Consider the following 26,246-nt stretch of genomic DNA (forward strand, 5'->3'; position numbering starts at 1 on the left):
TAAATGTTCTAGGAAAGGTAGTTCAAGCAACTGTTTTACTTACAATTTATATGCAGGCTCCAGCTCATTCTGTGTCCGTCAGAGCAGGCTCCCTACTGAAGGAGCTCACAGATCTCTCTCAGAACACTGCTCTGCGAGAGTGGAAGGCAGGACACTGCCATAGTGAAGTACGCATTGTCACCTTCTGGAGTGCCAACCTGGCATGCAGGGAGACCCATGACAGCTCTGTCTTGGGACCTCTCAGTCCATGCCCTGGGCCCGAGATGTGGGCACACGAATTTGCACATGCGCACACACGCCCTGTGTCAATTTGTCCACAGGCAGGCTGACCTAATGGTGGTAATCACATAATAAGGGAGAAAGTCCAGGAAGACATTTTCTGCTGCAGGTGGAAGCAGTATGGCAGTTTCTTTCTGCTGTAACCCCCAGTGCACCTGAGAACAAGCATAACATGTCAAAGTTAAAATGAACATGACTCTCTAGACTTAAAAAAGAGGTGCAGTTGGTGGGAAGTCAGAAGAACCAGATTAAGAAAATTTTCATGGAAACTTCAAACTAATTCCCCTTACCTCTGTCTCCCTGAATGTAGCACAGGCCTAGGCAGTGAGTCTTGTTATAAGCCTGGTCCTTGTTCATGTTACTTCTAAAGCGAACCAAATAGGTATTTCCGGAGAGGACTCTGGCCTGAAAGGTGTCTCAGGAGGCCCAAGCTCTCATCCTGCCCTGGTTGCTGGTGACTTCTTCCCCCAGTCTTCCCTAGCTTAGCAGGTGTTTCCATCTAGACCCATGAAGGTGACTGGTGGCCTGCCAGCATGGCCCCTCCATGGCACCAAGTGGCTGCATTTCTCACCATCTAAAGCCATCTAGCTCTTTCTGCGAGTGTTCTCTAAGGGCTACCAGGTACCTGGGACTGGGCTGTAGTTACAGATTTTTTGTTGTTGTTGTTTTTGAGATGGAATCTCACTCTGTCACCCAGGCTGGAGTGCAGTGGCTCAATCTCGGCTCATTGCAAGCTCCGCCTCCCAGGTTCATGCCATTCTCCTGCCTCAGCCTCCTGAGTAGCTGGTACTACAGGTTACCAGCTACCACGCCCGGCTACCACGCCCGGCTAATTTTTTTTGTATTTTTGGTAGAGATGGGGTTTCACCGTGTGTTTGCCAGGATGGTTGCGATCTCCTGACCTCGAGATCCGCCCACCTCAGCCTCCCAAAGTGCTGGGAGTACAGGCGTGAGCCACCGCATCTGGCCAAGAGTTACGGATTTTTAAATTCTGCACAGGCAGTGAGGCTCCAGTTGCGCCTATGAGATGCAGCAGGCATGTACCCTGCTTGGAGTCTGGGACACCAAGCTGGGCCCTGCCAGGTGTCCCCCTTCTGAGATGTCCTGTTCTTTAGCTCCCTGGGCTATGTGGACTGGAAGTAGGAGCTTTCAACTGAGCTGGTGGTTTTCTCCCTTTCTCTGCAGGACAAGGAAGATGGGGAGCCAAAGACCAAGCATCTCAGAGAAGAGGAGGAAGAAGGCGAGAAGCACAGGTAATGCCCGTGTTGCAGCTCCAGGCTCTGCTGTCTCCTCCAGCACTCATCGGTCTCCCAGTCTCTGGGTCCTCCCAACTCTGTTCATTGTCTGCCCTGTTCCCTCCCCTCTTCTTTCTGCCATGGCTGTCTTGTTCAGACCTTAAAATCGCAACGTCTCAGAAGGCCCTTGTTGAGGCCTTCTCTGCCTCCTTTCCCTCATTTTCCATTTGGCTGTTATTCAACCCCCAGCATTTTCTTTCTAGCCCTTACATTATGCCGTTTTACCCTTCTCATACACCTTTCGTGGCATGGTTCTCCATTGCCTGCTGAGTAAGTGCCCCTTCTGTACCTGACATGTGAAGCTCTGCCTGGGTCATCTGGCCTCGTCCAACCTCCTCTGTTTCCCTCTAGCCAGAGCCCTTTGTGGTCGGCCCTTGCCACCCCTGGCCACTCAGCATTTCCTGACCAGTCTTTTGTCCGTCCTGGAGGTCCTTCTCATCTCTCCTATACCTTTGATGTCTGGGTCTTCACATAGCGTTCGGCTCAAAGGGCGCCTGTCTCATTTTTCTGTGCCCCTCTGGCTTCATTTCTCTCTGTAGTATTTATCTTATTAGTATTTATCTTATTTTGTCAAATACTGTCATCTGGTTGGGTCCACTTAAGTTGCCTAAACACAGCACGTATGAGGGTCTTGGGTACCCTTCCCTCGTGACTGCAGGCACAAGGTCTTCCCCCGCAGTCTTGAGGGCTGCCACCTCCACAGAGCCTCAGATGCTACTTTGCCTCCCAAAAATCTGGAACCTGGAAACTTGCTGGAAGCAGTGTGTGGGGTGGGGCGAGGCAGAGCTGTGCCTCTGATCTTTGTGAACAGAGTGTCTGACTACCACTCCTGTGTCAGCAGTTCCAGAGGTCTCATGTCCTCCTTCCCATGCCTAGCCCTGAGCTGGCGCTCTCTTCCTGGGGTCAAACTGTGTGTCTTTCTGGACATGTTGCCTTGGTTTCCTTTGCTCTGAGCAGCTTCCTTCAGGCACAGGGGTATATCTCTTGATGCGCTTAGGCTCTGCTTTGCATAGGGGCAGCAGGAGGGGAGGGAATGCCCTTCAGAGGAAGCTGGGCGGTCACACCAGAGCAGGCTTTCCTGATGCCACAGCCTTTTTTCACCTTCACCAGTATGAGTAGAACCTCCCCACATGCGGGCCTCATCTCTGCCTTTGTAATCAGGAGCAATCACAGACACCATTTACAAAGTGTTATCACACCATCCTGAGAGCCCTTCAGAGTCCATGCCCCCTACTCGGGTTCAGACATGCTACCAGCTCCATGCTGAGAGGCTGGTGATGCTAAACGCTGAGTGGGTCTGCTGCCACTGGGCCTGGGGCATTTTGTTGGGCCTTAGCCCCCACCTCTTGAAGGTCCCTGGATGGTGATGGGAAGACAAAGGCCAGTTAGTTGCTCATTTGCCAGGTGACCCCAACATATGTGGCTTTATGGGTGGGTGCTGGCATAGATTTCCCCATTCTGTGGTAACTACGTATTAGAGGCCCTTTGGTCTTCTGGTTTGTTCTTAGGTTCTCAAAAACTGGAACTCTGGCTGGAGCCTGAGTTCCAGTTTCTGGGCTCTGATTTGCTGGTGGTTTTTTCTCTTACTCCCACCCCTCCCGCTCCTCGATGAGAAAGAAGGGTTACTGGGTTAGCATGTGGGTGGGTGTGTCATACAGTAAGAGGCTTGAATGCTGAACCATGTGGTTGTGAATCTCAAACATGGTGTTGAGTGAAGGAAAAAGCAGGTTTCAGAATTGAGGCATACAGGGCAGGAACATTTATATCAAATTTAGGAACACAAAATGATATATGTATGTTTCTCAGTTGACAAGTACTGACTTTATTGGTTGTCTGCTCTGTGCAGGGCACCATTGTGGGCCCCTGGAAGGCAACAGTGGACAGAGTACAGCCCCTACCCTCATGGAACTGACATTTTCTGGAGGGAGACAGGCTGTTAGCAAAGAAGCAGGTGTGTGATAAGGTGTCAGGTGCTCCCAAGAAAGCAAAAGCAGAAGTGTAAACACATGCATGAGGAGTGATACCTCCGATTGACGCCTGGGGAAGCAAGGAGGAAACAGGATTCCGGAAAGGCTCTGTGATGTGTGATTTTTTTTTTTTCCTTTTTTTGAGATGGGGGTCTTACTCTGTCACCCAGGCTGGAGTGCAGTGGTGTGATCTCAGCTCACTGCAACCTCCAAGTGGCTCCCAGGCTCAAGCGATCTTCCCACCTCAGCCTCCCAAGAAGCTGGGACGACAGGTGCGCACCTCCATTGCTAGCTAATTTTTTGGTACAAAAACAACATGGTTTCAACAGGTTGCACAGGCTGGTCTCGAACTCCTGAGCTCAGGCAACACCCACTTCAGCCTCCCAAAGTGTTGGAATTACAGGTGTGAGCCACTGGGCCAGGCCAATGATGTGTAGTTTTGTTGTAACAAAAGAAAAAAAAGGGAAACAAACCTGTCTTGAATATGGCAAAATGTTGCTTTTATTGACTCTGCAGGAGGTGAGTACATGTGTTAGGTTATTGTGCGAACTTTTTTGTGTGCCTGAGATATACCATAATGAAAACAGTGGGGAAAAAAACCAAAGGGCATGTGTAGTTCCAGGCTCCTGTCAGTGAGTTCTAGATAAAAGGGGCCCTGCCACGTGAGGACCTGCTCCATATTAGGTCTTACAGGTCATTTGTAGTGGAGCACAGGACCTGCTCTGAGGCCCCGTCCTGAGCCCACTGAGCTGGGCAGGTGCAAGGCCCTGTTTTGTTTTCTCACTGCAGCCCAGGGACCAACCATGCTGGACAATGAATTGGGTTCTGCTTCAGCTCATCACATTCTTCTGATTTGCTCTCATCTGGCCTCTTTTGAGGCAGTGGAGTGTGGTGGAACGGGTTTGCCTCCCAGTTGTTGGGAGCTTGGCTTTCAGGGCTGTCCTTCTAGAGACTTTGGGCTGGTGGACTTCTAGCATCCTGTCCCTGGCAGGGCCTGCCGCTTGGTCACTCCTTTGGTTGCCAGGAAGCCTAGCCTTAGCAAGGAGTTGTGCCTGTATTTGTAGGCCCCAGAGAAAAACAGACTCTTCTGACTTTAACAGATCCCCAGAGCAGAGGGCTTGCTTGGGTTATTTAGGAAGGCAGATTAGAACATTGGTTGCCCTAACAGAGAGCCAGACCCCATATGGACTTAACTTTAAACTGCAGGGTCCAGGGCTTGAGGATGATGGACTTTCCGGGAAGAACAGGATGTAGCAGAGGCCGCGTCCATCCCAGGGAGGAGGATCTTGCTTTTTATTTGTACCCCAAGTCTGGAAAGGGGCTCTCACGTAGGAAGCTTATGGATTGGGAGCTGATTCCAGAGAACTCCCTAGGCCATAGCCCCTGCTGCAGCCTCCTTTGCCACTGGGGAGAAAGAAGTGACCTTCCATTCCATTGCAGGGATGACCCCTGAGGCCATTCATCAGTGAGCATCCTTCCTTGGCTTCTGGGAGGCGAGAACAGCCTACTTCAGTCAGGGTCACTCTGGGTTGAGCCCAGGTGCCAGGTGGGAAGCCCTGCTGACACCAGCCATTCTGGAGTGTGCTGAGAGGAGTGTGGTGCCCACTCTGAGGTGCTTTCAGCTAACACTGTCCTGCCTTCAGTGGGACAAGGCCTTATGGAGAACATGCCTTTTAAGTCTGGAATCCAGATGGTAGGGTTTGGGCGGCAAAGGTCCAGAGGCATGAATCTGCAGTGTGGAAGGGTGGCTGGTATAGCCTGTTGTTGGGGAGGCATGAACAGACATCACGCCAACTCTCCTTTACACAGTGTCAGTGTCCCTGGGGGCCCCTTCCAGTCTGACCCGCTCACCATCTCAGGAGTGACACCAAGGGAGTTAAACAGATCTGTATCTAAGACCCAGGGCCCAACCTGGATGGGAAAGGCTGAGTTGTCTCTGATGCTGCCTGACCCAGGCCCTACAGGGAAATGGAGGTGGTACCCTCCTCTTCTCCTTCTTCCCTAGTTTCTCTTACATCCTGACCAGGATTTCTCCCTGAGTCATTCCATCCCACACTGCCACTCAGCTCTGAACTCTAATGACTGGATGACCCCAGGGCCTGCTGCCTGTGAGTGTCTCCGCTCCCTATGTCCCATTAGCTGACAGAGAGCAGGGTCCATCTGCCTCAGTTACCCTCCAGGTCACTCAGTGTCCCTTGCCTGGTGGTCAGTTCCATATATTGATGTAGCTAGTTCATCGTGCTTTAGATTCTTGGTTCAGCAGCAGTCCCTGAGATGAAAGGACCTAGACAGATGGAGCAAGGTCAAGCTTTGGAAGCGGTTCCCACGTTTGAGGCCAAGCCCTGCCAGTTATTAATTCTCTAACCCTGGGCGAGTCACATTGCCTCAGTGAGCCTCAGAATCTTCAACCAAAGGCAGAAAAAAATGAAATAAAACTTGCTTCAACCTGATGAACAGAGCAAATGCCATACCTGTTTGCTCAGCTAGTGCTGGGGCTCTGGACAGAAGGAAGGCACCCTGAGAGTGAAAGGACTCTGGACACACCTGGAAAAGGCAGAAGTAACTTTTACATAAAGCGTGTGCCAGCTTTGCAAATAAGGCAACAGTTGGGGGAAATGTGAGGCAATGGATGGGAGTAGAAATAAGCAAACGTGACCTAGAAGTTTGTGATTAGGAACCACTTTGTACAGCCTCGCTTATTTGCTGCATTAGATAGTCCTTGGAAATAAGCTGAGTGGCCTCATTTTGCAGATTCATTTGTCTAACCAGATACCCTGTAGGACCAGGGTTTGTGGCTAAGTAAATGAAAATCCAACAGGATTGGAGGGAGCCACCCCAGGACTTTGCCCCTCACCAGCCATCCTGAAGAGTCACCCGCCTGCCTACGTGTGTTCCTGCCCCACTGCCTGAGGAGACCTTTTCAGAATTATTGTAGCTGTTCTAACAGTTCCTTTGCCTTTCCTTACGTATTTTATACTCAGCTTGTTAATATCTATTTAAAAAAAAGCTTGCTGGGATTTTGATAGAAATCAGTGCAGATTCCTTTTTAAAATTTGTATTACTGTCCTAGGATAAATCCTGTCCCATCCCCATACAACCAAATCCCCATTGGGTGGGAGTGAGCTCCAGCAGCTCGACCAGCCCAGGCTCTGTGGGAAGAAAGGATGCATTCCTACCCCTAGATGGGCCCTTCTTCTCTGGGCTGACTCTTCCCTGTCTCTGCCAGCCTTGTTGTAGCTAACTCTGTAGAGGCATGGATGACTCATCTCTAAGGCAGCTTCCTTCCCCCAGCCCCCTGTGTACTGCCCAGATAAGATGTGCCCTGGAAGGCTGGCCCATGGAAGAGGGTATTCAGGGGTGTTCATGTCAGTGTCAGCTGCTTTGTTTTTTTTTGAGCTGTCCATCGCTTCTTGGTGATGGGAGGTTGGCTGATGTGTGCCATGGAGGCATGTCTAGGGCAGGGTTTGTGGCTGACAGCCATTACCACCCTGCCTTGTGGGATGGATGGACTGTTGGGTTGGGGCTGACAGGTGGGAGAAGGGAGGAGGCACTTAACCAGGAGCACTTGCCTCCTCCTATGCCAGAAAGTGCCTGAACGAGCAAGTCCCGAACTCCCAACTTCCACAGCCGCCACCTCCCCGTGGCTTTGTATGGAGGCCTGCACACCGCTGGAGCAGTCGGTTACCATCAGAGATAGTTGTTTGACCGGGGCTGGGTGTCTCATATTACAAAAGAAATGAGGTCACTAGCCTTCCTTCTTCAGAGATGGAAAATCTGTTCCCCAGCTCAATGTGTGCATGACCCTCTCGTGGAGAGACTTCCCACCCCAGCTAAGGCCCAGCCCTGGCCCAGTGCCCAAACCCTTGAGTCCAGCCAATGCCAGGCCTCTGCGTGGTGGGCCCCGGTGATGGTTTCCACACACCAGGATGTGTCACAGATCATGGTTGTTTGATCCATGACATCAGCTTGATTTTGCATACATTGCTCCACCCTAGTGGTACCAACCAGGGCGGCTCCCATCACGCCTCCCGAGTTCTTTCAGTCCCACTGTAGAGGATGTCTACATCTGGTGATGTCCCAGTCACAGGCAGTGGAGATCTCCTGCTGAAACAGCAGCATAGAGACCCACCACCGCCTCATTTTTCCTAACCCTGTTTCTCGGGAATAGGCCTGGGAATGTGGGAGAATGAATCAAGAGAGAACTGGTTTAAAGAATATGGTGAAGCCGACTCACCGTGTGTTGGCACTGGGCACCTCCCTTCTGGGTAGGGTGGGTAGGAGCACAGCTGAATCCTTTCTTTGTGCATTAAGTCATATCTTGTGTGTCCTGATCTCGCTTCCAAAGCTCCTCTTAGGAAATCTTCACCTCTGTTCTGGTACTCAATGTGATCTGCATTTATAGGTGAAGAAACCACAGTCCAGGCAGGTGAAGCAACTTGGCTAAAATTTCCTTGGCTAAAATCCTCCAACTATTGAAAGGGAGTGGAGCTGCCACTGAGACCCCTCCGTGTGTGGGGAAAAGAGGCTTTTTTTTGGCAGAGTACAGTGGCTGCTGGTGGTTTGCCGCTCAGGGCAGCCTGTTGGGGTTGAGCACCATCCACTGTCCCAGAGTGGTCTGTGGGCTCGATTGGGCCATGGAGGGTGAGGGGCAGTGGGCTATGCAGGTCCCTGTCCCCCAACATCTGGGCCCCGCATGGCCAGTGTGGCCAATCCACTTCTCACCTTATGGGCCCTTTGGGGCTTAGCTCATCTGCCATAAACCTTTACTCCTCTCCTGTTTTAAAATTTAAATTGATATTTATGGCCAGGTACGGCTCACGCCTGTAATCCCAGCACTTTGGGAGGCTGAGGCGGGTAGATCACGAGGTCAGGAGATTGAGACCATCCTGGCTAACACGGTGAAACCCTGTCTCTACTAAAAATACAAAAAAAAGTTAGCCCGGCGTGGTAGTGGGCACCTGTAGTCCCAGCTACTCGGGAGGCTGAGGCAGGAGAGTGGCGTGAACACAGGAGGTGGAGCTTGCAGTGAGCTGAGATTGTGCCACTGCACTCCAGCCTGAGCGACAGAGCGAGACTCCGTCTCAAAAAAAAAAAAATTAAATTGATATTTACATAAATTATAGATTTTCTGATTGTAGAAAACTTAGAAACTACAGATCAACATGTATCTGTGCATATCATGCTGTTTTGTAACCTTTTTTCATGTGCCGTGTCATGACTGTCTTTTGGTAAATATACTTTCATGAAATTATCTATGGCAGCTTAATATTTCTTTGAGAGTACCATGATTTACTTTTAGTCCTAGGTTTTTTTGTTTTGTTTTTGGCATACCAGTTTTTTCTGATGCCTTAAGTACCCACTAGCTATGGGCTTTCAGGTGGGATGGGTGCAAAGTTCAACTTGTCAATGTAGAGCACCTTGGTTAGGTTCTGCAGCGTCCAGGATGAGAGTGGGTGCAGACCACATGATGCAGATGTGATGGCAGCTCTGGCAGGGCAGGGGCCTCATTTAACTAACACTCAGCCCCGGTCATTGCCTGGAACAGCCGTTGGCTGTTTATAAGCTGTCCTTCGGGGGCCTTTGGGTAGGCCTTGGTGCGAACACGTGGCCATAGCTGTTGATCGGTCTTGGTGGGGGCTCCCATACAGATCTCATCCCCAGCCAGCTCTGGCATCTCCGGCCTCCTCGTTTTTAAGGCAAGGGCTTGACTCTACTACTTCTGAAGCTCCTGCCTCTGAGACCTGTGACCTAAAATTGTAATTTTTAGGGCCTAGGAAGGCTTCTTCTGGCCGTGGGGAGAGCTGAGAGGCTGGGCTCCTGTTGCGGGAGGGAGTTTCCAGGATGATACTGTAGGCTGAACTCCACTGTGGGGCAGGCTGCAGGAGTTTTTCCTTTGAGGAACACTTGAGTGCCCAGAGCCCTGGCAGAGCCACCTGCAGCCCTGGCCAGACCCCAGTCACTGCGTCAGGTAGCTTCTCTCCCGTGATTGCTGGTCCCGGAGGAGCCAGATGGAGGAAGCTGGTATGGGGTCCACCCCTAGGCCAGAGAGCAGGGTGTGGATTCTGCTTCCGGCTCTTCTTTCAGCTCTGGCACCTCGGTAATCTTTCTGGACTGTTTTCCACATTGAGAAAATGTCAGTGACAATCTCTCCCTCTGTGGAAGGGTGGTCTCGAGAGGTGGCCTCTGAGAGGCCGTGTGTGGAGGCTGCCCCTACTGGGAAGGGCGCATTATCTCATGCTTTCTGGCCTGTGGTTTCAGGTGGTAGCACAAAGGAGCTCCCACTCCTTTTCCTGAAGCCTGCTGAGGACACATTTGCCAGGGCTTGCTTAGAGGCCTGTCCACCCCCTGGGGCTGTGATGTGGCCCTGTCCTGTCCATGGTCACTTCTTGTGTCATGTGTTCCAATAGACCTTGTCCTCTTTGGCCAGAAGGACAGGAGGCTTGGGGTGGGCTGGATAAGAGAAGGAAAGGGAGGTTTTATTGCCTTGCGCTGTACCTGTTCTTCAGTGTGCGTCCACAGTTGCCTTACTGGGTGACAGCTGGAGCACAGTCTCCTCTGCCCACAAGTGGGGAAGCCACTGGTCTCTTTAAAAGTCTCATTTGCTGCAGAGCCAGCCATTGAGTGTTCTAAAGAAAAATACCAATCACCAAACAAAAACATCCGTCTACTAAATTGTCCTTTGCCCTCATAGCCTGGTGGTACTTTCGGCCTCTCTAGGGCACTCTGCCAGAAGAGATCCCAGAGGTGTCATAGCTGTTATGAATTATGCTGCCAGGATTGTGTGTATGTAGAACGCTTTGTTTTGCTTGCTCCTGTTTTGTTACTATTTCTATGGAATAATTTTCCCAGAGCAGGGTTACTGGGTCAGGGGGTTTGAACATTTTAATGGCACTTGAAAGAAAGACCAGAGCAGCCTCTAGAGCAGCTGTGTACCTCATCTGGGGTAGTTGCCTCTCCCCTCATTTTCATGCTTCTCTCGGGTCTGGCCTCTGGCAGCAGCAACTGAAGCCTTGTTATTTATGTTGGGGACAAGGGGTAGGTCCTGAAGCCTAAAGCAAACAGAGGGTTATTAGGGGCGTGTTTGAGTGTCATGAGTGTGTTTTCCTGGCAGAGCTCCAGTGTCTCTGTACTCTGAATATTAAAAATGAAAGTGTTCTTTGATCACAGTTGCTAGTCTCTCTGGCCAGTGGTGGCCTCCGCAAGGCCTGCAGGCGCATCCTGGGCGTGGCCTTCCCTGTGGTCTGTTATGAGGAGGAGTGCCTCACAGCAGCTTTCTCTCTGGCCCCTGAGGGGGCCGTATGGGCAGGAGAGGGACCAGGGTGACCAGGTGGAGGACCTCGCTCTCAGGGAACAGGCCATGTGGGACTGCCTTGTCCTTATCCTCTCTCTCCCTCCCTCCCCAGGCCCAGGGCAGGGGCAGAATGTGGAGTAGCCTCAAGATACAAGGGATGAGAAGAGAGGCTAGCGCCCCAAAGGATAAGCCTGGTAGCATGAGCAAGTGAAGTGGACCAGGGGCCATGAAACCCCCATGAGCAGTGTAGACTTTGAGGCCAGTTTGCCAGTGATGGGGTTGGATCAGATGCATAATCTATCTCAAAGCTTCCTTTCATTTCGCCATTCTAGAACTCTACTCTGGCTCTGTACTTGACAGAGAACATCAACTTTCTCCACCTGCTTCCTCTCAGTGGCACATATGGAAGGTGTGAAAAAGCACCCCAGGGGTGATTTCCCCTGAACCTCCCTGGCCAGCCCGTGTCCGGGGCTCCTGCAGCTGGCCTGAAGCGGAGTAAAGTAAACAGAAAAGGTCAGCTACCCGTTTTAGAAGGAAACTATAGAATGCGAGCTTGGCATTGCCAGTTGCTTTGCCACAAAGAAGCTGCTTAGGAGTTGGCTGCCCCCGCCCAGCCACATTCCTGCTCTCTCTATCTGCTGGGCACTTCTTTGCTTCCAAATGTCTTCTCAAGTCATTGAAAGACTCAGAGAGCCCCAGGCTACCCATAAAACTCTTTCTTGAGTGTCTTCTGAATTCCTTTATCCAGCTTGAGGCAAAGTATGCTGAGCCCCTCCTGGAGTTGCCTGGTGCCTTTAGGGCAGGCTGTGAAAGACAGATATGCAGCCAACACAGGGCCACATGCCTGGAGTGGGGGCTGCTGTGGAGAGGGTAGAGAGGCAAGTGGGACAAAGAGGGCCCTGGAGAAGGGCGGTCACTGTGCCTCAGGGTGAATAGGGACACTGGGAGGGGCCCACAGGGCCACCTCCTTGAGCTGGCTCTTGAAGCGTGATGGACAGGGAAGTGTGTAGCCAAGGGGATGAGCAGGCTGTGGGGCCAGGATCATGTGAAGAAGCTTAGACTCGTTTTGGAGATGCTGGGGTCCCTGAGTCAGAGGGAGTACCAGTGGAGGCACTGAGGTGGCTGCTGTGTCTGCTCCTGTGGAGACATAGCAAAGCTCCACCGAGACACTGGCTGCTGGTATAGGGTGGACTGTGGGTGGCCTAGGGCATTTGGTGCAAAGGATAGTGTCTTAGAAGCCATCGGGTTTTCTCGGCTGCCCTTCCCATAGACTCTGGGGCTGAAAGCCCCAAAAACATGGCCTGGTCTCTGCTTCCCTTTGGCTAGGGGACAGCCTGGGCCTAAGCCACAGAGACGACACCAGCAGAGGTGAGGTGCTGGTGCTGCCTGACTCAGAACCCTGCCACAGTCCTCTGCTGCCTTTCGGCTCCTCTGCCTGTTTCTTCTTTATGTTTTTGAGTACTTGGTTGATTGTTTCTATGTAGAAAGAATTACTGATTAGAAATTCTGGAATCTACAGAAAATCAAAAAATCAAGTAAAAATCACTTCCCTGATGAGCTGATGGCTCACGCCTGTGGTCCCAGCCATTTGGGAGGCTGACACAGGAGGATTGCTTAAGCCCAGGAAATCAAGTCCAACCTGAGCAGCATAGTGAGACCTGCATCTCTCTCTCTCTCTCTCTCTCTCTCTCTCTCTCTCTCTTTTTGTTTTTTGTTTTTTTGTTTGAGATGGAGTCTTGCTCTTCTCACCCAAGCTGGAGTGTAAATGGCACCATCTTGGCTCGCTACAACCTCTGCCTCCCGGGTTCAAGTGATTCGCCTGCCTCAGCCTCCTGAGTAGCTGGGATTACAGGCACCCGCCACCACATCTGGCTAATTTTTGTATTTTTAGTAGAGATGGGGTTTCACCATGTTGGTTGGCCTGGCTGGTCTCCTCCTGACCTCAGGTGATCCACCTGCCTTTGCCTCCCAAAGTGTTGGGATTACAGGTGTGAGCCACTGCACCCAGCAAAACCCCCATCTCTTAAAAAAAAGTCACTCCTAGAGATAACCACTGTTGACATTCTTGTTGTTTTTATTTCTTTTCTTGTAGCTAGAGCTAGTACCTTCTCCCCTTAGCAACCTCCTCATTCTCAAGTGGGGGTGGCAGAACCATTGTTTGACTCCAGTGGTCCTCAGAAAGGTGGCTTCCAGATGCCAGTGACTGCTGGTGAGTGCAGGCTGCTTCAGCATTTCCTGGCCGGCTGACAAGGTGTTAGGTGTTGGCCTGCCCTACTGGTCTGGCTGGCACCATCTCGTCACACCCTGCCCAGTCTCCAAGAGCTGTGGCGGCCCTGGACACTGTAAGGCTATGGGAGCCCCTAGGATGGCAGCCTAGGCCTGCTTTGTGTGTGAACCTGTTGTCCTACTATTTGTTTCTTGACTTTCCTTTTTTATCTCCGTTCTTGTCTCTTTTTGTTTTTAATCATTCCACTTTCTTCTTCTGTTAACTTGTTAATTGTATACTGTTTTCCCTTTCTTTTAGTAATTTCCACAGGCATAACAACAAAAATCCTTGACTTATCAAAGTCTAATAGAAAATAGTAGCATGTTTACCATTTCCTCTACAGTGCTTAGGACCTTAGAACACTTTAAGGCTATTTGCCACTCTTTCTTTTATACTATTGTTGCTACATTTTAAATACTGTAAGTCACTATTACTCTTTTATACAGTCAATATTCATTTAAATCTACGTACGTATTTACCCGTTTTCCCCCTGCTTTTTTTTTTTTGAGATAGGGTCTTGCTTTGTCACCCAGGCTGGAGTGCAGTAGTGTAATCATAGCGCTGTGCAGCCTTGAGCGCCTGGCTCAAGCAATCCTCTTGCCTTAGCCTCTCAAGTAGCTGGGATTACAGGCACAAGCCATTGTATTTACCCTTTCTGAGGCATTTTATTTTTTTCCCTGCAATTCCATGTTTCCGTCTGAGATCATTTTCCTCTAGCCTAAAGTATTGCTTTTAGTATTTCTTGAATAACAGATTCGCTGATAACTAATTCTCCTAACCTTTCTTTGTCTGAAAAAGTCTTTCTCGGCCGGGCGCGGTGGCTCAAGCCTGTAATCCCAGCACTTTGGGAGGCCGAGACGGGCGGATCACGAGGTCAGGAGATCGAGACTATCCTGGCTAATGCGGTGAAACCCCGTCTCTACTAAAAAATGCAAAAAAACTAGCCGGGCGAGGTGGCGGGCGCCTAGCCCCAGCTACTCGGGAGGCTGAGGCAGGAGAATGGCGTAAACCCGGGAGGCGGAGCTTGCAGTGAGCTGAGATCCGGCCACTGCACTCTAGCCTGGGCGACAGAGCGAGACTCCGTCTCAAAAAAAAAAAAAAAAAAAGAAAAAAAGAAAAAGTCTTTCTCTTGAAGGCTTCTTAACTAGATTTAGAATTTTGTGTGACATTTATTTTGTCCACATTTCTGAGATACCATTTCGTTGTCTTACGGTTTCCATAGTTTCAGTTGAGAAGTCAGCAGTCTGTTTTAGTTTCTGCCTAAACACACGTTTTTGGTTTTTTAAAATCTCTCCAGGCCCATGAGATTATATGAGGTTGGTGCAAAAGTAATTGTGGTTTCTGCCACTATGTTCAATGGCAAAAACCACAGTTATGTTTGCACCAACCTAATGGGAAGCTCTGCTCAGTCTCTTAGCTTTTCAGCTGCTGCATGTAAATAGACATGCTTTAAAGGGAAAGAGGGACGTGATGTCAGGCTCACTTTGTTTTACTTGCCTTATCTCCGTGATTGCAGCCCCTGAAATCCTTGTTGTCTTGGTACTTCTCTAAAGCCAATTAAATATATATATATATTTTTTATTTTTATTTTTATTTTGAGATAGTCTGCAGCCTAGGCTGGAGTGCAATGGTGTGATCTCAGCTCACTGCAACCTCCACTTCCTGGGTTCAAACGATCCTCCTGCCTCAGCCTCCTGAATATCTGAGATTACAGGCATGTGACACCACATCCAGCTAATTTTTATATTTTTAGTAGAGACTGGTTTTTGCCATGTTGGCCAGGCTGGGCTCAAACTCCTGACCTAAAGTGATCTACCTGCCTCAGCCTCCCAAAGCTCTCGGATTACAGGCGTGAACCACCGCGCCTGGCTGAAATAGATTTTTAAAAATGTGTTTGCTGTCAGGTTTATTAACCTGTGTTGGAAAGACCAGGTCCCCAAGCTGAACCCCCCATGCTCCTTGACTCTCCCAGAGACTCCTGCCCTTTGGTAGTGGTGGAATTCCAGGGATGGGCAGTTAAGTGGGCATTAGGGAGGGGAAGTCTCTTAGCTCTCCAAGCTAAGGGGACTGGAGGTCAGAGAGACTGCACCATTTTCACGTGATCGCACAACAGTGGCTGCACGTCAGATTAGCTCTGCAAGAGTGAGTCTGGGGAGGGTGTGGACTCAGCTCAATAGAGCTGGATGCACCCAGCGCAACCTTAATGTTTTTAAATGTGGAAACTGAGGCCCAGAATGAGACCTTCCCCTAGTGGTTGAGATCTGGGTATTCTTGGCTGCTTGGCCAGTGCTCCACTCTGGGGGTGGCAGGGCACAGTGGGCACAAGGCTCTGCTTCCACCTCTTGCTTGTGGTTCACTCCTCCAGTTGGCCTTCTGAAGCCTGGGCAGTGGGCGGGGCTGGAGGCAGGGTGCGGGTTGCTGCTCTGAGTTCTGGGTCAAGTTCCCTCTGGCCTCTCCTCTCTCCTGTCAATTTCTCACAGAACCCTGGAGACAGTTTCTGAAAGTGACAGTTTTTCTTCTTACTAATCCCTGCAGTTTTCTTCCCACACCCAGTTTCTCTTCCTCATTTCTCCCCACCCTGTTGTGAACAAAAGCCTTTGCACCCAGTCATGCCCCACTTTGTCTCCCTGTACCTCTGTGACCTGACATGTACCCCCAGGCCCGAGGCAGGCGTTCAAGGATGGGGGATGGGGTGGGGTATCTCCGCACCTTAGAGGAAGCAGGCTCTCGGAGTGCAGGTGGGCTTCCTCCACACAGGCGATGTTGGCACTGCCCCATCTCCCCCATCACCCAGTGGTTCAGTCCAGCCCCAAGGCTCCAGGCCCAGGGGCCCTGGCAGGAGGGAAGGAGATGGTAAGTAAGCTGGGGGCAGGAAGCAGGTGGAGCCCTTGAATAGGAGAGTGAATGGCATCTGAAAGCCCCTGAGTCCAAAGCACTGCCGGTTGCTAGCTGTGTGGCCACAGACACCCCTGCCTCTGGGAAAGCTTGCTTTTGCAGGTCCTGAGAAAGTCAGCAGCACTTTTACCTGGTCCAGACAGAGGGCTTTGAAGATGGCAGACTATGGGAGGCTTGTTGGGAAATTGTTTCCTGCCTTAGAGGCCCAGAACTTTTCTGAGGGACCAACGGTCAAGAACTGAAAGAGGTACTGGGGAGGGAGGAGGACCCGCGGCCTAGTCTCCCCTGGCCAGCCTCTGAGGGGCCACTCTTGCATCCCCTGGGGCTAGGGGTCTGTCCTACTGCCTCTGCCTTGCCTTTCTTAGACCCAGCAGCCCCCCAGGACCTCTCGTCCTGCTGCCCTGTGGAGTTACCAGGGACACCTCTTCCTGGGAGCCTGCTTCTGTGTGTGGGGGTCCAGGATTTGATGAGCCCCTGAGCCAGAGAGGACCCCAGTGAGTTCTTGGTTCAGCCACCCCTGCCTGAAAAGACTGAGGCAAGAAGAAAATAAAAACATAGTAACTAGCCACAGCTCCCCCCGGGCGATTCTGGTCCCTTGTGGCTCCTCTGTCTTCATGGAGGCCTTGGGGGCTGTGCATTTCTCACTGCTGTCCTGGTGGACTGTGGCCTTCCCAGCCTTGCACACGGTCATGCCTGTTTTCCCAGCCCTCACGGGCCACTCTCAGCAGTCTTGGAGCTGAGTCAGCCTCTCGTGTGCTTTGTGCCTTGACCCTGTCCACGTCATCTGCAGGCCTAGGCGCTGCCACCTCCTGGAGTGCCTCCCCTCCATGTTCCCACGGCTTGTAGGCAGCTGCGCCCCTCTGGAGCCCACCAGCACCTGCTTGTCTGTCCACACGTCACTCCTCACTCACTGCCACTTGCCCCTGGCCCAGTACACCCAGATGTTTTTCTCTAAGTAGTTGAGGCGTACTCCGTGGCATGAGCCCCAGGGCAGGAAGGCTCTGAAGAGGGACCAGACTTGGGGAACTTGTGGTTGACCACTGGCCTTCTCTTTTAGGAATCACTCAGTCCAGGAGCTTTAGCCCTGGCTGGGAGGCATACCTTGCCTTGAGCTCAGATGTGCAGCCACTGCTGTGTGATCCTGTGAAAAGGGTATGGTCTCTCTGACCTCCAGTCCCCTTAGCTGTTAAATGGGGATGATCCAGGAGAGACACCCTGTGAATGCTCCCTAGGCGTCCTTGGCCCAACTCTAGAAGAGAACCATACTCCAGCAGAGTAGACAGGGCCTCTGGAGGGCAGCCAGTCCCGCTAAGTGGCAGGGGACAGTGCCAAGTGGCCTGACTGATGACTCTTCATTCTGTGCTTTTCCTCCTCACCAGGCCATCTCCAGAGAGCGCAGAGGAAAGTTGGGAAGTCATGGGCTATGCAAGTTGTATGAATGAATGAATGAGACCATGTCACACACTGACTTCGTCTCTGCTTGTTCTCTCTGTCCTTGCAGGGAACTTAGGCTGCGGAACTATGTCCCGGAGGATGAGGACCTGAAGAAGAGGAGGGTGCCCCAGGCCAAACCGGTTGCAGGTAAGCAGGCTGCCCCTCTCCACCTCTGCTTCCTGGCACTGTCAGCCACCCTGCACCTCAGCAGGCTTTGCTCTCTGAGAATAACCAGCAGTACCAGGACAGGATTTGGGCTTTCAGGCAGGACCCTTTGTTACCATCTCATGGCAGATGCGCACAGTCGGCCGTCGGTGGCAGCAGAGGCTGTCGGGGCGCTGAAGAGGCCTCTTGTGCCTTCTCAGTCCTGCTCACACCCGCCTGAGACTGAGGCCTCCCCGGGATCTGAGTGGGGTTTGAAAAAGGCCACATCCTCTCAGAGGACTCCTGGGCTGAGAAGTGGACGTGGTCATGGGGCCCTTGGGCAGCAGGGCAGATGATGGGTCCTGTGGGGCCTGGGTGGGTCAGAGACAGGGGCCAGTCATTCAGCCATGCACAGCAGTGGACCGGCAATGTGGAGCACCGAGGCAGGGGAGAGGGCCTGGCCCAGGGCTTGCCTAGTCTCTTGCCATGGTGTGGGAGCAGCACAGCCACTAGGAGCTTCTGGCCGTCCACACCACTCATGCCAGGAAGTTTCTTAGTCCTCTGGATCCCTGGGCCCTTGCCCTGGAGAGTCCCTATTTTAATTCTTTATGTTTGTTGTTTTTTTTTTTTTTTTTTTTTGAGACGGAGTCTCGCTTTATCACCTAGGCTGGAGTACAGTGGCATAATCGCGGCTCACTGTAACCTCAGCCTCCTGAGTAGCTGGGATTACAGGTGTGTGCCACTGTGCCTGGCTAATTTTTGTGTTTTTAGTAGAGACAGGATTTCACCATGTTGGCCAGGCTGGTCTTGAACTTCTGACCTCAGGTGATCCACCCGCCTCGGCGTCCCAGAGTTTTGGGATTCCAGGTGTGAGCCTCCACTCCTGGCCTTGTTATCATCTTTCTTTGAATTGCATAAGTAACAAGTGAATAAATACATTTATCTTGGGAAAAAGTAAAGTGTTTCCGCTTGGCCACATCCCAGTCTGCTTCCCCACCTCCTTCATCCCTGAAATCCACACATTTCCCCATGATTTGCTCTGTAGTCTGGGCCCCACCTGGTAGGGTAATGGTGCAGTGGGGGTCAGTAGGCAGGACAGAGGAGAGGTGAGGAACTGCCCAGGTCAGGGGCAGCCCTCAACTCTCATCTGTTTCTGGAGGGAGGTGAGGCAGAGCAGGAGGGCACTCATGGGCCCACTGAGTGCCAGGGGTTGGAGGAAGCCCACAGAGCCCAGAGTTGTTAGTGCTTCTGCCATTTGTCCCCGAGGGGCAGGAGCCTTCTAGTCAGATTGCTCAGAGGCTCGCTATTCTGGCAGCAGCTTGGAGGAGCTGGAAGGTGCCTCTGTCCTGGTCTTGGGAGCATACACCTGAGGTGGGATGGAGGAAAAGCCACCTGTGGCTCTGGCTAGGCTGGGACCCAGAGGACATCCTCAGAGCCCAGTAGCCCTAGGATTATGTGAGAAGCCAGTCCTCACTTTGTATGTATCCAGGCAGCTCTCTGGTCTCGTAGTTACTGTCAGCATCCATGCTTCCTGACTGACTGTGGCTGGCTGCCTCCTGCTGTCCCATTCTTGGCCTGTGGGGACTGCTTCATCCTGGAAAACCCAGGCCCCCCCTCCAGAGCTGCCTTTGCAGGGTCTTCACCTCTGGCTGATTGGGGACCACAGAGAAGTGGGTGCAAGGAAGCCTGGGGTCCTGTCTCACTGCGGGCCACAGTAGGCAGTGTCCCTGCAGAGCAGCAGCGCCTTTCCCACAGGCCTTCTCTGTTTTATTGCACCCTCTAGTGGAGGAGAAGGTGAAGGAGCAGCTGGAGGCCGCCAAGCCTGAGCCCGTCATCGAGGAGGTGGTAAGTGCCTGGGCTGCCCTGGCATCCTCACTGCTTCTGTGTGTCCTGTTTCTCTTTGCCACCTGCTCTCCCTCTGCCCCTCATTCCTTCTCATCACTTCTATTCCCTTCCCACCTGCCTCTTTGCCCTCATCCCTCTCCTTCCTCCTTCTCTTTCTCCCATTTCCCTCCTTCCCGAGCCTGCCTTCCCCCTTCCCTGGGGCGGCCCCTCCACCCTGATATGTGTCTCCTCCCTTCCCAGGACCTGGCCAACCTCGCTCCTCGGAAGCCTGACTGGTGAGTGTTACCCGTGTGGGGCTGGTGCAGGCTGACTCAGGGGCTCTTGGTGCCAGCATGGGCCAGGGGCTTGGCCCTTCCTGCCCTTACAGTGCAGAGACTGGCAGTACAGACATAGAGTTGCACGAGATAGCTACTGTTGGAAACCAGTGCTGAGGAGGACGTAAGTGGCGGGATGAGAGGGCAGTGATGGAGAGGGGCTCAGGTGCGGGGAGCAGCAGGCCCCTCATGAAGGCCCTCCTGAGAGGTTGAGAGCCCATCTGCTCCAGAGCTCCCATTTGAGTGAGCCCAACCGCTGTCCTTGGGGGCCAGGGGTGGACGGAAGGGCAGACACAGTTTTCTGTTCCTGTTCTACCACCATAGTTTGTTCCCTCTGGCCCTGGTTTCCTCCTCTCTGAAATGAAGGTCATCATCCTTCTTGCTAGGCAGAGAGAGAGTGGGAGAGAGGGTGCTGTGGGCCGGGAGGCTTGTGTCTGTCTTCATCTTGAGCCGGAGGTAGGGCTGTATCCCTGTCGTCTGATTCTGGGTCCACTTAACACCAGCTGAGGGTATTTTAATTTGATGAAACAAAAGCATGGGGCATATGTCCTGGGAATCCCAGAGCCAGAGAGAATGGACTGAGTGCTTGTGCACTTCCAGATGCCCACAGTGGAGGGGCTGGGCCTGTGGCTGGAGGAGGAGCAGGGCCCACAGTGGACAGGAGCAAGTCACTCACTGATGGTGACCGGAGGAGCAGAGCAAGAGAGGGTCCCTGAGAAACCATCCACTTTTGCATGTCTTAGCTCAGTCCCTTGCGTTGGGTGGGTTTGTGGTACTAGTCCCCCTGCCTCAGTGGGACAGGAAATAATGGTTCGTGCTGGGTTTCAGAGGGTGCAGAAGGGGAATGTCCTGGTCTCTTCCCCAGGGCAGTCCCCTCAAGCAACTGAGCATGACTCCTATGCCAGAGGGCTGCAAGAGGGGAGGGGGTCCAAGGCCACATCAGGCCGACCTTCACCTTCCTGCTTCTCCCTGCCTCCCTGCTCCAGGGACCTCAAGAGAGATGTGGCCAAGAAGCTGGAGAAACTAAAAAAGCGGACTCAGAGGGCCATTGCCGAGCTGATCCGTAAGTGCAGTACCTGGGAAGGTGGGGTCCTACCCACTGGATGGTGGCCAAGCACAGGAACCCTTCCCACTCCTTCTGTCTGCCATCCATCCCAGGTGAAAGGCTGAAAGGCCAGGACGACAGCCTAGCCTCTGCAGTGGATGCTGCCACCGAACAAAAGGCCTGTGACTCTGACTGAGGCATGCCCTGCCCCACCACTCGCCCATCAGGCCTGTCCTGCAGGGGATGGTCTTGGGCAGGGATGGGGGCTCGGCTTGCCGTCACCTCCAGTTTGGCTTCTGAGCAGAGACTCCCTGCCCGTCATGTCTGAAACCCCTATCGGTGAGGTCAGCTCCGTGTCTCCTGGGTGGCCCCTGCCATTCTGAATGGAGGCAGAACCAGCAACAACTCTGGGCATGCCTGTGTCTGCCCATGTGAATGTAAATATGTCTGTATATATGTATATATTTTGAACTTGAAAAAAAAAAATCTGGAAATACAGACAAGTAAACCTCTGTCTGTGGCAGAAATCTGTCAGATATTTCCTAGGTCTCAGGGTAGGTACTGTGGATTTGGGCTCCACAGGATGGAGATGGAGTGACTGCAGAGGTGGTACTTAATATGTATGAATAATCCCTGTGTTGGGCTGGGCATGTTAAGGCTGGACGGGTGGGGAACACTCAGGGCTACCTTCTGCAGCCATGTCCTGGCCCAGTCCATGGTCACTGCTGGTCATCTCAAGATCCTTGGGTGATAGAGACAGGGTCTGAGAAAGTCCTTTTTAACACCTCCCCCAGGCCTCGGCCTTGCAGTAGTCTGTGGAGTAGCTGGAGAGGCTCCCACCCTGGTCCTCTGGGGATCCTCTCACAGTATGAGAGAGACTGGGCCTTGGCAAGCCCCAACTCAGGGCCACTCCAGATTTGATGCTGCTGTCACTGCTTTCCCCACTCTCCCCAGCCCCAGGTGGCCCCTCTCCCTGCTCCACCAGTCAGAGCTAGACTGTGGCTCCCCTAGGACAGAGACCCTGCATGGGAGGGGTGGCCCATTTTGCTAGAGACGGGGACATTGTAGGCTGGGTTTCAGGTGTGGTCGTGGACCCTAGATCCCCAAGGTTCTGGCTTTAGGATATGAGCCTCCTCTGTGGAGCTGACTCTCCAGGGTAGCAGGCTGGCTGCATCATCTCTGACTGCAGTACCTGTGGCCAACTGGACTTGCATCTCCTCCAGGATGGTTACACCCTTGAGTTTCCTTCAGGATGTCCCCTTGAGCCTCCTGCCTCTGCCCTAAGCCGTCTAGTGTGTTCTTCCTCTCCGCAGTGTTCCAGAAACACAATGACCCATCTCTGGCAGACAGTGCCAAGCACTCCGGTCATAGAGGCAGAGTGGGTTTGTGCACACAGAGACCAGCACACTCACACAACCAATGAAAAAACCCTTTAAGTTAAAATTATGCAACTATTCTTGGAAGGTAATTCCTGTGTGGAAAAGAAGCAGAAACTTCTAGCTATAGGTGAGGGCTGAAGTGGTAGCTGGCCAGCTTCTGCATTGAGTAGTAAGACCAGACCAAGACCCTGACTCCCACATGGGGCAGAAACCCTTCCAGTATTTCCTAGGTCCAGTGGTACATGCAGGACTGGAGCCAGGCTCCCTCTGTCCAGTTGGTAAAACTGGAGCTGGGCTGTTTTTCCTACGGAAAAAAAGGGTGAAAAGACTCCCTGCATCTCCTGGGATTGCAGCTGGAAACAGGACGCATGTCTGTAGCAGTGGAAGGACATGGATACCTGGTGACTGGCAACTAAGCTGCCACTCAGCATCAGCTCTGGGACTAGAGTAGGGTTATCCCCCAGTACGACAGTCCCGAGAGCTATTGAAAGGTATGCTTCTGGTTTTATGACCCTGGGTGTTGTCCTAGAAGGAAAAACAAAGTACCATGCATCATGAGTACGCAAACAAAAATTACAAAATACATGAGAAAATCCAATGCCTTAAAGAATGACCAGTAACCCAAGTGGGAGGATTTATACCCAAACTGAAATAGTAACAGCCTACAAGTTTTTAAAAATGAGCATTTGTTTTTACATCAGAGAGATAAAAGAGGGTGTGGTACTGTTAAGAACAGAGATTAGACATAAGAAAGAACTGATGATAAATTTTGGAAAGAAAGAATACAGCTCTTAAAATAAGAAACTCACTAGAGAGCCAAGTATTAACCTATAGTCCAAGAAAGGATTAGTAAATTGGAAGTTAAAGCTGAAATGGTCATATAGAAGGTGGCAGTGAGAGATAAAGAGGGCGAGATAGAGGGTGGCTTGAGAACCTTGTCATACTGGTACATGTCCTATAGATGACAGGAGTTCCAAGAAAAGGAAACTAGAGAGAGAAGGTACTTGAAGAAAGAATGGCCAACAACTTCTTTTTTTTTCCTAGACAAAGTCTCACTCTGTCACCCAGGCTGGAGTGCAGTGGCACCATCTAGGCTCACTGCAACCTCTGTCTCCCAGGTTCAAGTTATTCTCCTGCCTTAGCCACCCAAGTAGCTGGGATTATAGATGCGTGCCACCACGTCCAGCTAATTTTTGTATTTTACTAGAGATGGGGTTTCACCATGTTGGCCAGGCTGGTCTTGACTCCTGACTTCTGGTGATCCATCTGCCTCGGCCTCCCAAAGTGCAGGGATTACAGGCGTGAGCCACTGCACCCAGCCGGCCAACCACTTCTCTTTCTAGTTTCATGGTGGAATAGTTACCTGAACTGATCCTCTCTTTGCAAACAGCTAAAAATTCTAGGTAAATAAAGAATAACAACAAATATTTTAAAAATACAGCAATGAGCTGGCAAGAAAATAAGGAATACTTTGGCAGAATGTAAAAGAGATAGCAGAATGCCAAAGTCTGACCTTTGCCTTGAGAGTATTTGACAAACCAGGTGAAACTGAACATTGTTTTTTGGGGTTCCTGATGCCTGGGCTGAAGACAAACCAAAACCTTTGCAAAATGAGGACCCTAATAGAACTCTCTATAAAGCTGGGTCCCCAAAGGGTGACACCCTCTGTGAACTAATAGCAAATCTGCCCTCCTGGCTTCCCATATAAAAATTAAACCTTGCCACTTACTCGACTGAAAAAAAGTCTTCCTTGAGAACTGAGCCAGCCTTCATGTGGGTTTTTGCACATGAGAATCCAAGAATTTAAGTGGTCCCACTGGTCCCAGAATGTTGGAAGTCTCAAACACTTGATAGAAGAAAATGTAGATCCTACCTGGACAAAGCTTTATTCATATCGGTTCTCAAAGAATTCTCACTTATAAAGTTCCAAGACATATGAGAATCTTAGGGCCTACTCAGTGACCTTTGATGGACAGTGACCCTCAAGGATCATCCCCAAACATGACCTGGGCCACTTCACAATGTACCGCCTCATCGCTGCTGTGTGTGATGGGCACAGCACCTGTCCCTCCCCACAGTGCGACTAGGAGTCTGGCCCCATATAGGACGATGGCTTGCTGGGAAATGAGCATCAAAGGAAGGGAGCAATAAATTTTGAGCCAAGAGCTTTAAGTTATTTTTTTTTTTTTTTTTTTTTTTTGAGACGGAGTCTCACTCTGTCACCCAGGCTGGAGTGCAGTGGCCGGATCTCAGCTCACTGCAAGCTCCGCCTCCCGGGTTTATGCCATTCTCCTGCCTCAGCCTCCCGAGTAGCTGGGACTACAGGCGCCCACCACCTCGCCCGGCTAGTTTTTTGTATTTTTTAGTAGAGACGGGGTTTCACTGTGTTAGCCAGGATGGTCTCGATCTCCTAACCTCGTGATCCGCCCGTCTCGGCCTCCCAAAGTGCTGGGATTACAGGCTTGAGCCACCGCGCCCGGCCTAAGTTATTTTTAAAATAGGAAAGAGAAATGAACAGATTGCAGAAAGGCTCATCAGACAAGCAAGGTAACAGAGCCTCAGGTGCAAGATAACCAACATCAAAAATAACATGGTAGAACCAGACTTGTAAAGACTTCAGACATCAGAATTATCAGCCATGGAATTTAGGTATGTTTAAAAATTATTTAAGAACTAGGCCAGGCGCGGTGGCTCAAGCCTGTAATCCCAGCACTTTGGGAGGCCAAGACGGGCGGATCACGAGGTCAGGAGATCGAGACCATCCTGGCTAACACGGTGAAACCCCGTCTCTACTAAAAAATACAAAAAACTAGCTGGGCCAGCTACTTGGAAGGCTAAGGCAGGAGAATGGCGTAAACCCAGGAGGCGGAGCTTGCAGTGAGCCGAGATCCGGCCACTGCACTCCAGCCTGGGTGACAGAGCAAGACTCCGTCTCAAAAAAAAAAAAAAAAAAAAAAAAATTTAAAAAAAAAATTATTTAAGAACTAAAAGATGCGAAAATAGGAGCAGATTTGCAAAAGAACCAAACCAATGTTCTGGAAATAAAAGATACAGTAATCTGCCCCCAACCCCTGGCGTCTCCAGTTTCCCTTTCTGTGGTTTTAGCTACCTGTTGTCAACCGTGTCCAAAACTATCACATGCAATAAGATACTTTGAGAGAGACCACATTCACATAATTTTTATTAGTGTATATTTTTAGAATTTTCTCATTAGTTATTGTTAATTTGTTACTGTGCCTAATTTATAAATTAAACTTTATCATATGTATGTATGTGTAAGAGAAAGCACAGTATATATAGGGTTCAGTACTCGCCACCATTTCGGGCATCCACTGGGGTTGGGGGTCTTGGAACATCCCCCCCACATGGATAAGGAGTGACTATATACTACTGTAGTGTATTATGGCAATTAAAAACCTTGTATCTGTGGATTAGACAAAGGTGAAGAGATAATTAGTGAATGGGAGGCTAGATCTGAAGTTTTCCAAAATGCAGCCCAGCAAGATAAACAGTGATAATGTAAAGCAAGAGACTGAGAGACATGGAGAATAGAATGAAGAGATCCAATGTAAAACGATGGCGTTCCAGGTGGAAAAAAACAAAACAAAACAGTGAAAATGAGTCAGAAGCAATATTTAAAAACAGTGGCCGAGAACTTTCCAGAACTTTTGAAAATCACCAGTTCACAGATTCAAGAAGACCAGCAAGTCTCAAGCAGGTTGATAGGAAGAAATATACATCCAAATGTTCTGTTTCTTCATCTGGGTGATGATTAAGTAGGTATTTGTACTTTATGAATATTCATTGAACTGTATACATGTTTTATGCACTTTTTAAATGTTTATTCTAAGTAAGCAAATTTACTTAAAAAAAATTCCATACTTTTCATTGATCATCAGTTGCTACACACAAATTACCCAAAACTGGGGGCTTAAAATAACAAACACTTATTACCTCAGTTTCTGTGGGCCAGGAATCAGGAGTGGCTTAGCTGGGTGAGTCTAGCTTGGGGTCAGTTGGGAAGCTGCACTCATTTGAAGGCTGGACTGGGGCTGGAGGATCTGTTTCCAAGATCACTCATGGGGTTGTTGA

The 26,246-nt window shown here is 50.9% G+C and overlaps 1 protein-coding gene across 3 annotated transcripts in view; it reads left to right on the top strand.

The window, feature by feature from the left end:
* CCDC12 (coiled-coil domain containing 12) overlaps positions 1–21,298 on the top strand; it is a 61,166-nt gene extending 39,868 nt beyond the window's left edge. For all 3 annotated transcript variants that reach the window (XM_025376352.1, XM_025376354.1, XM_025376353.1), the window contains 6 exons: positions 1,465–1,532; positions 17,495–17,574; positions 19,355–19,416; positions 19,657–19,691; positions 20,717–20,793; positions 20,889–21,298. In XM_025376352.1, the coding sequence (XP_025232137.1) occupies positions 1,465–1,532; positions 17,495–17,574; positions 19,355–19,416; positions 19,657–19,691; positions 20,717–20,793; positions 20,889–20,971 (405 nt within the window). In that variant the 3' untranslated portion in view covers positions 20,972–21,298. The remainder of the gene's footprint in view (positions 1–1,464; positions 1,533–17,494; positions 17,575–19,354; positions 19,417–19,656; positions 19,692–20,716; positions 20,794–20,888) is intronic.
* The last annotated feature ends 4,948 nt before the right edge of the window (positions 21,299–26,246 follow it).

This window comes from Theropithecus gelada, chromosome 2 (assembly GCF_003255815.1).
Source record: "Theropithecus gelada isolate Dixy chromosome 2, Tgel_1.0, whole genome shotgun sequence".
Taxonomy (NCBI): domain Eukaryota; kingdom Metazoa; phylum Chordata; class Mammalia; order Primates; family Cercopithecidae; genus Theropithecus; species Theropithecus gelada.